The following is a 12,737-nucleotide window of genomic DNA, read 5'->3' on the forward strand; positions in this document are numbered from 1 at the left end:
CTTTTATCTTTTATGTTGGGACTTTATTAAGTATGATTTCTTGAATGTTGTTAAGGAGTTGAAAGAAAAATATTTCCATGATTAGAGATTAAAGAATACTTTTATAGCTTTAATTCCCAAAAAACACACCATTGAGGAGATTAAGGATTTGAGGCCAATTAGTTTAATTCATGTAGATTATAAGATTGTGTCCAAAATTCTTGCTGAAAGATTCAATAAAACTCTGCCAATTATTATTTCTCAACATCAGTCTGCTTTTGTCAAAAAGAGACAAATTCTGGATGGAGTTCTTGTTGCTAATGAGCTTATTGATTCAAGATTAAGGAGTGGGTAGCCAGGTATTTTATGCAAAGTTGATTTTGAAAAATCTTTTGACCATGTAAACTGGGATTTCCTTGATGAAAATTTTCAGCTTATGGGCTTTGGAGTTAAATGGAGGCAATGGATTAGATGTTGTGTGGAGTTTTCTAGATTTTCTATTCTTGTGAATGGTAGTGCCACATGTTACTTCAAAAGTAAAAAAGGTATAAGACAAGGTGATCCAATTTCACCTTTATTATTTCTGTTGGTTGGTGAATCTTTAACTTTCATGATAAGAAGAGCACATGAGCAAGGTTTAATTTCCGGATTTCAGGTTAAGAATGATGGTTTGCTTGTTAGTCATTTTCAATTTGCAGATGACACTTTAATTTTTCTTGATGCTGATGTTGAACAATTTAAAAATCTAAGGCTTATTCTTCTTTCTTTTGAAATGCTCACTGGTTTGAATATTAACTTTGCTAAAAGTTAACTTTATGGTGTTGGTTATGATGGGGATTTGACAAGCTTTTCTTCTCTTTTGGGTTGTTTCAGTGGTACCTTACCAACAACTTATTTGGGATTTCCTTTAGGTGATAAATGTGGAGGAGTAGAAAAATGGGACAAGGTGGTGGATAAATTCATTGCTAGGCTTCCTGGTTGGCAAAAAACTATTCTTTCAAGAGCTGGTAAGGTTGCTCTGATTATCAGCATTTTATCAAGCCTGCTTGTTTATTATATGTCTTTGTTTGAGATGCCTAGTTCTGTGATTAATAAATTGGAGAAGATAATGAGGGACTTTCTTTGGAATGATAATAAAGGTAAAAGGAAGATTCATCCTATCAAGTGGAGGGCTTTATGTAGGAAGAAGAAATATGGTGGCTTAGGTATCAAAAATTTGAAAATGACTAATCAATCTCTGCTTTCTAAATGGTCTTGGAGGTATGCTAATGAAGATGATGTTCTCTGGAAGAAAATTGTGGATGAAAAGTATGGTGTTGGTGATGTTTTTTGGACTTCTAAAATGCCAAAATGTATTTATGGAAGATCTGTTTGGAGGGCTATCATGAAGTCAAACTGTATTTTTTTGAAGTATGTAAGATTCAAGGTGAATAATGGTTCTCTGGTAAGGTTTTGGCAAAATAATTGGCTTTATGAGCACCCCTTAAAATCTTGTTATCCAAATTTATTTGTTGTGTCAAGAGCTAAGCACTTTTCTTTGGTTGAAATGACAGTGGTAAATGGTGATGCTGTAGTCTAGAATTTTCAGGTTCCTAGAAGGCTAAACAATGCTGCTAGAATGAAACTTATATTATTGTCTGCTGATCTGAATTCTTTCAGATTGGATACTACTTGTGATGATGAGCTTTATTGGTCTTTAACTTCCAATAAGAAATTTACTATAAGTTCTATTTATGACAAGCTTTCTCTAGAGAATGATGAGCCTGTTGATCCTGCAATTTTTCAGTTCATTTGGAGTCTAAAGTGCCCTCATAAAGTTGGTTTTTTCTTATGGATTATTGCTCATGAGAGGCTACCAACTAGGGACATGATGTTAAGAAGAAGAATTGATGTGCCAGTCAATTGTTTGTTTTGTTCTGCTACTGAAACTACTCCACATCTTCTTCTGCATTGCGAGTTTACAAGAAAGGTATGGGACTTTTTATCTGCTAAGTTGAAGTGGTTGTTTGCTATGCCTATGGACACTATGCCTGCTTTGCAAGCTTGACAGCTGCATTTCTCTGACAAAGTGAAGACTGAGGTTTGTAAGTTGGTGCCTGTTGCTATAATCTGGTGTGTTTGAAAAGTAATAAGTGGTAAAGTCTTCTCTGACAAGCACAATGATGCAATTGTTGTTGCTAATAAGGAAGTTTATACCTTGTTCACTTGGGCTCTTGCTTTCAAGATTTTTGAGGAGGTTGATGTTAAGGAAGTAATGAGAAATTGGAGTGCAATTTACTTTGACATTACTTAAGTGCTATTAGTCTGTTTCTAGCACTTTCTTTTCTTGTTTTGGTTAGGATTGTATAATCCTTGTATACCCTCTCTTCTTTTTTTTTATCAATAAAATCTTTTCTTTGCCGATCAAAAAAAAATTAATATTCTTATTGATGGGTTTATAAAATAGAAATACTTGTTTTTAAACTAGAAAAAAAGTTCCCCATTAAGAAAATACTAATTAAAATTTAATTTTTTGCTTTCACGAAAAATGTACACTTCCAATATAAAAGTAACTCAATTAGTGACTTGTGATCCTATGCATGGGTTTTATTGCTAAACATTTCTTGCTAACTCTTCAAAATCCCCCACCATTTATTGCTATGAAATGTTTTCTATTCAATTAGTGTGTTCACAATGACGTGCTCAAAGACATATCTCTGTCCTCTCTTATTTGTAATCGGAGTGTTGTTCTTCACATGCTTTTCTTCTCTTGCTTTACTTTGTTGTTACTTCTCCGTGACACGTTGATTTTATAATAAATTTGCCTTCGCTTTTCCAAATATAAATAAATCCCCAACCATTTTGAGATAATTTTTACAGAAACCTATTATAGGGGCTGCAAGAAAAGAGTTTTAAGGGATCGTAAAGATTCAAATATCCTACAATGAAGATAAGAGGACCTAATTCATAAGAAATATACTGAAATATCCTTAACCTATTAAATATTGAAACCTAAAACTAATTTGTTTTTACTCCTTTCTTCCCCATCACCTTCATCGCTTATTTCTTCGATTAATCATCAATTCTCAAAATAATTCATTATCGGTTAACACCACTTAATCCACCCGCAATGACTTTACTAAGGTAAAAATCAGAAAACCCATCTAATTTCATTAGTTTTAATGCATGGATAGGCGGAATCAATCGAATTAGGTTTTTGAAAAAACAGTTTTAGAACTGTCTACGGTTTGGAGTTCTATATTCTGGGTTCAAAAATCATACGGTTTGAAAAAATCATACTTCCGTACCGTAACTTGTACTTACGGTTGGGAAGTATGAATTTTCCCAACCGTAGGTTAGCTTATAGTTCGAATTTTGGGGTTTTCAAAAGCAAAAATAAGTGATGGGTTTTCTTAGTTTTTTCTTTTGTGATCGTCTTCTTCGTCGCGACGGAGAATAAGAAGACAGAAAGAAGAATAATAGGGTACTTTTATGATACTCATCTTCATCATGATTTATGAATGAAAAGAGAAGGAAAAGATAATACTCCCTCCGTCCTTATTTTAAAGGCAGAGTTGTAAAAATTTGTAGTCCCATTAGATGGGCAGACTTTCAATTCCAAGATGAGTTTTTCCATATATTGTCCTTATTTATTATAGGTAGTTATCACCAAAATTAAGTTAATGTTTATAGTGTTGGAAATTGTACAAAGGATAAAACAGGAAACAGGATGGAAATGTAGGAAATAAAAAAAAATTCTTATTCTAAGAGAGACTCACTTCTCCGCCTATGTAATGGGGACAGAGGGAGTAGATTTAGTTTTTTTGTATATGATCATCATCTTTATCATGATTTATGAATGAAAAGAGAAGGAACAAGTAATAAATTTAATTTTATAATTCATGGAGGGTAATTTTCCACTACAAAAAATAGTTGGATATGGGATTTTTTTGATTACTATTTCATAACCCGATTTTGTCATCTTGTGAGCCCTCAAAACCCAATGTTTAGAGCCACTATAATAGATTTCTTTTTACAAGGACTCCATTTTGCTTAAATCTTTGACTCGCATATGGACCTTGCAATAAAACACAGATGATAAACTAACTGCTCGAAAACAAACAGCTACCGCTGGGTTCTTATGTTTTATTTATGTCTCACGCTACCCCATAAAAATGCTTATGGCCTATGCTCATCCTCACATTAATCTAATTTCCATGGGAACATCCGCATCACTTCTTAATTTTTTAAAAGTACAATTCGACTTTATGGGTGCTTTCAAATGTAACAGTACAAATTAGGGTTCATTATGGTTACACAGAAGAAAAGAGAAATTCTCATGTATTGATAAAACCAAACCTTAACAAAAGAATAGGACCATACAGTGTTTATATACAGGTAATGAATGGATGAGAGACACGTGTAACAATCCTAGACACAGAACTAAATAACAATTGTAAACAACTGTAATAAATGAAATGCACACTGAGTGTGTTACTAGCCTCCTCAAACTGACGAGGTGTAAGAATCTTCAGTTTGTGTTTCAGAACTCAAAACGCGGTGCAGAGAGTCCTTTGGTGAAGATATCTTCATCTTGATCCAAAGTAGAGATGTAAATAACCTGTAAAGACTTAGATTGTACTAATTCCCTTACAAAGTGAAAGTCCAAAGCTAAGTGTTTCATTCTACTATGAAACATAGGATTTGAAGCCATAGCAATGGGGTTCTTGTTGTCACATGCAATAGTTTTATAAGCTTGGAGAAAGATGTGAAGGTCTTTGAGAAGTTTGCAAAGCCATACAACTTCAGCAGCTGTAGAAGTCAATGCCCTGTATTCAGCTTCAGTGCTAGATCTAGCAACTGTTGCTTGTTTCTTGGCACTCCAGCTGACAGTATTTGAACCAAAAAATACACAGAATCCACTTGTAGATCTCCTATCATCAGGACTGCCAGCCCAATCATCATCAGAACAACCTTGTAGAGCAGTGAGACCCTTTGTAAACAACAATCCATGATCAAGAGTAGCTTTAATGTACCTTAATATTCTTTTAGCTGCACTTAAATGTGATGTTGTTGGAGAGTGCACGAACTGACACACTGATTTACAGCAAAGCAAATCTCAGGCCTTGTCCAAGTGAGATACTGTAAAGAACCAACAATAGATCTATATTTTGTAGGATTAGATAATAATTTTCCATCATTAGCACTCATTTTGAAAGAAGAAGAACAAGGTGTAGAGCAAGGATTTACTCCTGTTAAGTTTTTCTTGTTGAGTAAGTCCAAGGCATACTTGGTTTGTGACAAAAATAACCCATCTTTATTCCTTTTGACTTCCAAACCTAAGAAATAATGAAGATTGCCAAGATCTTTGACTGGAAATATAGTAGAAAGATGAGAGATAACTAATGCACAATGAGATGAATTATTTCCTGTAATAATAATTTCATCCACATACACTAATATGATAGTAATTTGAGAACCTATCTTCTGAACAAAAAGAGAAGAATCATCAAGAGATGGTATGAAATTCAATGAGATAAGAGCATATGATAATTTCTCATACCAAGCTCTTGGAGCTTGCTTTAATCCATACAAGGATTTGTTGAGTTTGCACACATAATTTGGATGTTTATGGATCTTGAAAACCAGGTGGTTGTACCATATAAACTTCTTCTTTTAAGTCTCCATGAAGAAAGGAATTACTAATGTCTAATTGCTTTATTTGCCAATCAAAATTAACAGAAAGAGACAAGACTAACCTTATTGTAGCAGGTTTAACAACTGGATTGAAAGTATCAGTGTAGTCCAAACCTTCTAACTGATGAAAGCCTTTTGCAATCACCCTGGCTTTGTGTATTTCAATAGAGCCATCTGGATTGTGCTTGATTTTGAAAACTCACTTACAGCCAATTAAGTTTTGAGAAGGATGTGGTAGAACATATGACCAAGTATCTGCATTTTGCAAAGCAGTATGTTCCGTTGTCATAGCTTTTAGCCAGACTGGTACTTTAACTGCTTGAGAATAACAAACTGCCAGATGTTGTAAATGAGTAAAGAATAGAGCATACTTTGTTTCTATATATACTTTGGGTTTAAAAACACCACTCTTAGCTCTAGTTTGCATAAAATGACTAGAAATAGAAGTATTAGTTGTAGTGGCACTAGACTCAGTTGAAGTAGAAACTGAAGTAGTAACAGTAGGAGGTGAAGAAGTAGTATCAATAGTAGTAGCAGATGTACCTGAAGAAGTAGAAGAAAGAATGTCCATTGTGGCAGGTGTGAGAGGAAAATCCAGCAAAACTGTATCTGTAAAAGAAGTATTCTTCATAGTTGAATAAGGAAAAATATCCTCATGGAAGACCACATGTCTGGAAACAAACACCTTACAATTTGTAGGATCTAAACATCTATAACCCTTGTTTTGAGAGTTATATCCCAGTAAAATGCACTTAACACTTCTTGGTTGCAGTTTGTTGGAAGTATAAGGTTTGAGCCATGGAAAGCATAAGCAGCCTAAAGATTTTAAAAAGGCATAATCTGGTTCTATGTGAAACAATATTTTGTATGGAACATCAAATGATGAAGATCTAGTAGGTAACCTGTTAATAATGTAATTAGCAGTTGATAGAGCATCATAACAGAAATCAAAAGATAATCCATACTGAATTAAGAAAGTTCTTGTAATTTCCAATAAATGCTTGTGTTTTTATTCTGCCACACCATTCTGCTCAGATGTGTGTGGGCAAGTAATCTCATGAGAAATTCCAGAATTCACTAAAATAGTCTTCAATCTATTGTTCACAAATTCTCAACCACCATCTTTTCTTATGACTTTTATCTTTAGATTCAGTAAATTCTCTACATTAGTCTTAAACTGATCAAAGATAATTTTAAAATATGATTTAAAGTTAAAAGAAAAACCCAACAGAACTTTGTGTAATCATCAATGATATTAACATAATAGTTGAATCTATTTACAGAAGTAACTGGTGCAGGACCCCATACATCCATATGAAGAAGTTGTAATGGAAATTGAGAAAAGACATGAATATAGTAAAAGGTTGCTTATGACTCCTCCCTAACTGACATTCAGTACAATGTAGAGGTTTATTTGTAAAATATGATACATTTATTATTCTATAAAGTCTAGAAAATGTTTGTAAAGATGGATGTGCTAGCCTCCTATGCCAAGTTATTGTAGAAGCTTTAGCACAATGCCAGAGTTGGTGTTGAACTATGTAATGTAGAATTTGTTGATGTGGATGTATGTAAAATGTCACATGTCAGGGGATACAATACATTCTTACTGGGCCCTTGAAACACTATCCTCTGAGACTGTAAATCCTTGACAGTAAAATCAGAAGCAGTAAACGTGAGAGAACAATTGTTATCACTGGTGAACTTGTTGTGTAGCTAAAGGAACATGAAGGATGTTTTGTAATTTGAACTGTTGATGAGGAACTAAAACACTAGAAGAACCACAAGTAATAATAGGCATACCTTGTACATTAGCAGTAGTAATAGACTCACCACCAGTATAAGAAGAAGTTGAAGCTATGTTAGAAGCATCAGAAGTAAGATGATGTGTTGCTCCAAAGTCAACAAACCATGGATTGTGTCCAAAAACATTAGCTGTAGCAAGCATTGCTTGAATATTACAAGGTGGATCACGACCTTGATAGGCAAAATTGATGCGATTCCAGCATTCAACAGCAGAATGACCATACTTTTGACATATTTGACAAGTAGGTCTCTCCTCAGTACCAAAAGAAGCAGGTCTTGAAACAGAAGTAGGATCAGAAGGTGGTTGTGTTGGTGTAGGTAAAATACCATAAGATCTACCAAATCCTCTACCAGAAAAACGACCACCTCTTGAAAAAGATTGATTTGAACCTCTATTTCCCCTTCCATAACCTCTACCAGAAGTAAAAAAATGCTCTATTGGTTGATTCAATAGATGCAGCAGTAGTATTTCGTTGAATAACTAATTCTTCACTCATTAAAAGATTATGTAATTCAATACTGGACATGGGAGGACTTCGAATTTGAATAGAAGTAGCAAAGGAAGAATATTCAGAACCTAGACCAGCTAAAGTAAGAACAACAATTTCGTCATCTGTAATAATAGATCCACAAGCAGTAAGTTGATCTGTAATACTCTTGATTTCATTCTTATACTCAGCAATTGTTGAGTTACCTTTCTTGATTGTAAGCAGCTTAGTCCTGAGTTGTATGGAATGTGTTGAAGATACTCTAGCAAATCTTTCAGAGATTGCCTTCCACAATTCACAAGAAGTAGAGACATTAGCAAAGTAGGAAATTACCTTGTCAGAGATCGTAGAGTTGATCCACAGAATGATAGTCGAGTCCTCATCAATCCAATCTGTGTATAATGGATTTTCAACACCATTATTAGCATTAGTTCTTGTTGTATATTGAACAGGTCACTCATGAGATCCATCAAGAAACTTCATAATCTTGAATTTGCGAATAACAGGTAACATCAAAGATTTCCAAGTAAGGAAATTTGAGTCTGTAAGCTTGAGATTAACAACACTCATAAGTTGATTGAGAGGAACTTTGGAAATTGAGAAAGAAGTTGGATTCTCCATTGTAGTAGATCTAAACAATCAGAACTGTTATTGAGAAAGAAGATGAAAAAAAGAAGATGAAGATGAATCAATAGATAGACGCAGGCGAGATCGAACCTTGAGAAATCAAATTATTGGGATTTCTCATCTGATACCATAGTTACACCGAAGAAAAGAGAAATTCTCATGTATTGATAAAACCAGACCTTAACAAAAGAATAGGACCATACAATGTTTATATACGGATAATGAATGGATGAGAGACACGTATAACAATCCTAGACGCAGAACTAGATAACAGAAACTATAATAACAACAGTTGTAAACAGCTGTAATAAATGAAATACACACCGAGTGTGTTACTACATTATCATGCTAATAAACCAAGAGCATGACTCTTAAACAAAAAAGTTAAACAACAAAGTTTTATCCACTTTTGAAATCAATGTGACAAATCCTAACTATTCGCTTGTCGTGCTACACCTAAAACCAGACTTTCTTCATTGTGATATAGTTGGTCAATTGGTCGATGAAACCAACTGAATGATTTTGGAACGTGTATATTATGACGTCTATAATGATACCATGCCCTGATTAGTGGCCTAGTAGATTAATTGTTAGTTGGATTATCATAATAAACGATGAAAAGTCAACGATGAACAGATATTTTTTTTTGGTATACCAGGTCCGGGCTCTAGGTATATGCTCGAAGAATAATAAATAACCTGTTTTTTTTTTTTTGGACAATCAACATATTTCAATTCATTCAATTCAAAACACTGATTATATGTTCGCTTACAAGAATGACAAAAACATCAAAATAAGAGATAATCAAAACCCTAATAAAAATAAGGACATCAATTACACATAGATCACGAAGAGAAAGAGCGATAACCGCAAAAATATCCAAAACAACTTTATATATATAGGAAAGATGATGGTATATCCGGAAATATATTCCGACCATTTAATCTGATTGTATTCTTCTTCTATAAGAGATGCTCCTAAAATAAAGGAGTACTTTGCCCATAAAATTGTTGATCCACACGAACACGGATGCGCGATGTCGTGATAAATCGTCGATGTTTTGAATCAAGAATATCAAGCCACGAACCAACCATTAAAATTTGAAGAACTCGCCCCACAACGACGAAGAAAAATCGTCCCAAAACGATGAAGAAAAATCGCCCCAAAACGACGAAGAAATATGTCAAAAGACACCAAAAATGATGTAAAAACATCTTATTCTCTATTACCTACCATCAAAAATTTTAAAAGAAAAAGTATCCTTGCTCAGATCTGGTCCTTTTGGACCAAATCTGAGCAACATGGCTATTGAGTTTTTTTTTTTTTTTCAGAAAGAGAAGATGAAGAGAAAGAAGAAAGAGAAAGGAGACGGGCGAATAATAAATAACCTTAATTAACAAATGAAAATCATTGAGTATTGGAGAGATTTTAAAAGAAACCTGAGTAGATTACTAATGCACCACAGATTATCACTGGGGTTGTTCAATACTAATCCATAAATGTTTCGGATACAGTGATACACTGCAAATAATTAATCAAGATTCTTTGATTAACTATGGTTGGTGATTAGATTATAAGAAATATTTTTCCTAGAAATGAGTTAATGACACTACCACTATTAATTTATAGAAATTGCTAATAATATGAAATTGAACAACGGGAATTGTTAATGGGCAAGTCATTGCCGTCTTACCAACGCAAAAGATCAACGATAGGGACGTTAAATAGTCTGAGACCAGGTCATTGTTTCCAAGTAATGCTAGAGAATCATTATATATAAGTGTACTTGTTGTTATTCAATTTAATACTGATTAATTCGTCCTAGGTTGGCTACTCAAAGTTAGTTTACACCAATAGAGGGATGGTTTTGACGCTGTCAAAACTAAATGTTTCTAATCTATGAATCACCTTTTCATGAGGTGCCCCATTATTTGAGAAATTTGTTTGGAAAAAAAAGTGAGGAATTTGGTAACCCTAAATATTTCATGGATTGGTTCAACTCATGATTGAAATAAATACCGCAAGATAGTATATAAAATACACATAGACTACCGCCCGATGGTTTATTTGGAAGGTTAATGTGATCACTTCTTCATTCTGAACCCAGTTCATATTGTTAAAAGCATAAACAACGTATATGCTCCCATAACAGGATATACAATATTTGGGACAGTATCCATTACAGTTCTAGTGAAAATATTCAACAAAATACGATTGCCTCTTACAGTGATAGAGGGACATTTAGGGTTGTCATAAAGATTTCTACCCTTCAAGACCTTGAAACCCTCTTACATTACACTGCTTAAAGCTACCGATTTTGCAAGAAATAACATTGTAGAGGAAACTCGATGTACTATGTACCAGTCGGAACAACAAGAGGTGCAGACCTAGCTTTCATATAGGCCAAGAAAATAAAGCAAATACATATAAAAATCGACTGAAGATAACACCATTATCGTCATATTTACTTTAATGTACCGAAATGTTGTCACGGGGAATTTTAAAATTAGTTCAAGTTATCATTAGAGAAATCAGGATGATAATGCTAATCCAATTTACTTTGTGTTTTTAAACTCTAAAGTCATTTTTAGAGCTCAAAATTTACATATTTTTTATTTGGCTTTGTCTTGTAAAAACTATGCTCACTATATAAGCCTTAACACGAGCTCGTTTCCGGTGCTGGGATAACCGCAACATGTGATCTTTAGCGGGATATTTTGTTAATTATTTTTAATATTATTGTTTTCCGGATATATTGATTCAAAAATGAAATATACAAAAATTCTCCTTTAATAGTAAATAAAATGGTTAAAATGATTGCATATCTCGGGGATTTCCAGTTTGGTGTTGGCCTACCGTGTGAAGGGGAAAGCATTTTACACTTAGTTAATCGTCTACTGGAACTAAAAGGAAATGCATCTAACATGTTGATGTTGCTGATTGACTTTTCCAACGCCTTCAACATGGTAGATAGGACTGTTCTCATCAATGAAGTCCGACAACATTGCCCTGCAATTTCTAAGTGGGTGGAATTTTTTTACGCTAAGCCTTCCGAGCTATATTACGACAGCTTCATCTTGTCCTCCGCACTAGGAGTTCAACAGGGAGACCCCTTGGTCCCCTGTTATTCGCTATTACTTTATACCCCCATGTGACCAAGATTGCTTCTTCCTGCCAGCTTGATCTACAGTTTTGGTACTTAGACGATGAAACTATTATCGGTGATACTCTTGAAGTGTCTAAAGCACTCAGCATTGTACAATCCGAAAGGGCTATCTAGAGGGTTACATATCAATGTGAATAAAAATGAGGTATTCTAGCCGATAAGTGACCCACGAAGTGTTGAAGCATAAGTTTTTCCTCGCGATATTGGCAGACCGGTTGACGACGTAAAATTGCTGGGAGGAACAATAAGCTTGGACCTGGAATTCTGTAGTAATATGGTGATTAGCAGGGTCAATAAAACTGTTCAACTGATGATTGCAGTAAAAAATCTTAAAGACCCACAGAGTGAGCTACTCTTACTGCGTAATTGCTCTGGATCTCTAAATTGTACTTTACAATGAGAACTACAAAGCCTGCAACCCTTCAACACGCCACAGGCCTTTTTTATAGTCACTTATTTCAGTTCCTACGCCATTTGGTTACCGTAGATGGTCCAGGCTTCGGGCCTTTACAACATCACTTCGCTACCCTGCCTATTCGAGACGGTGGTTTAGGTGTATACATGATGGCTGACACCAATGTTTACTGTTACATTGCATCCCATTGTCAAACGCAGCCAGTGCAAAGACTTATTATAAACAACTTGTATTCTACCACCTGCGTTACAGCCTACCAGCAATCTATTCAGAACTTTATTCAGGTTTGTGATTTACCATCTTCCTATAACATAAACGATACTGCTCCCCCCCAACCCCCCAGTCTATGCATACCTTGGAAGTCACCTACTTTGATGCTATGAAGAAAAAAATTCTAGACAAATTTCCGATGTCTGATAGAGATTCTATTTTATGGCAATGTAACCGGGTTCCGCATGCACAAGACTACCTAATGGCCATACCTATCAGCGGCTTACACCAACGTCTCGTACCTAGACAGTTCAGAGCCATTCTTAACTACAGACTCGACATCCCATTATTCGTAGAAGGCAATTCTTGT

The 12,737-nt window shown here is 34.6% G+C and overlaps 1 protein-coding gene across 1 annotated transcript; it reads left to right on the forward strand.

The window, feature by feature from the left end:
- The first annotated feature begins 951 nt into the window (after positions 1-951).
- On the forward strand, positions 952-2,371 carry LOC113274095. The gene is made up of 2 exons (XM_026523594.1): positions 952-1,423; positions 1,766-2,371. The coding sequence occupies exons 1-2, from the start codon at positions 1,037-1,039 to the stop codon at positions 2,024-2,026; spliced, it is 648 nt and encodes a 215-aa protein (XP_026379379.1). The 5' UTR covers positions 952-1,036; the 3' UTR covers positions 2,027-2,371.
- Positions 2,372-12,737: the final 10,366 nt, after the last annotated feature.

Source organism: Papaver somniferum, chromosome 4, assembly GCF_003573695.1.
Source record: "Papaver somniferum cultivar HN1 chromosome 4, ASM357369v1, whole genome shotgun sequence".
Lineage (NCBI taxonomy): Eukaryota > Viridiplantae > Streptophyta > Magnoliopsida > Ranunculales > Papaveraceae > Papaver > Papaver somniferum.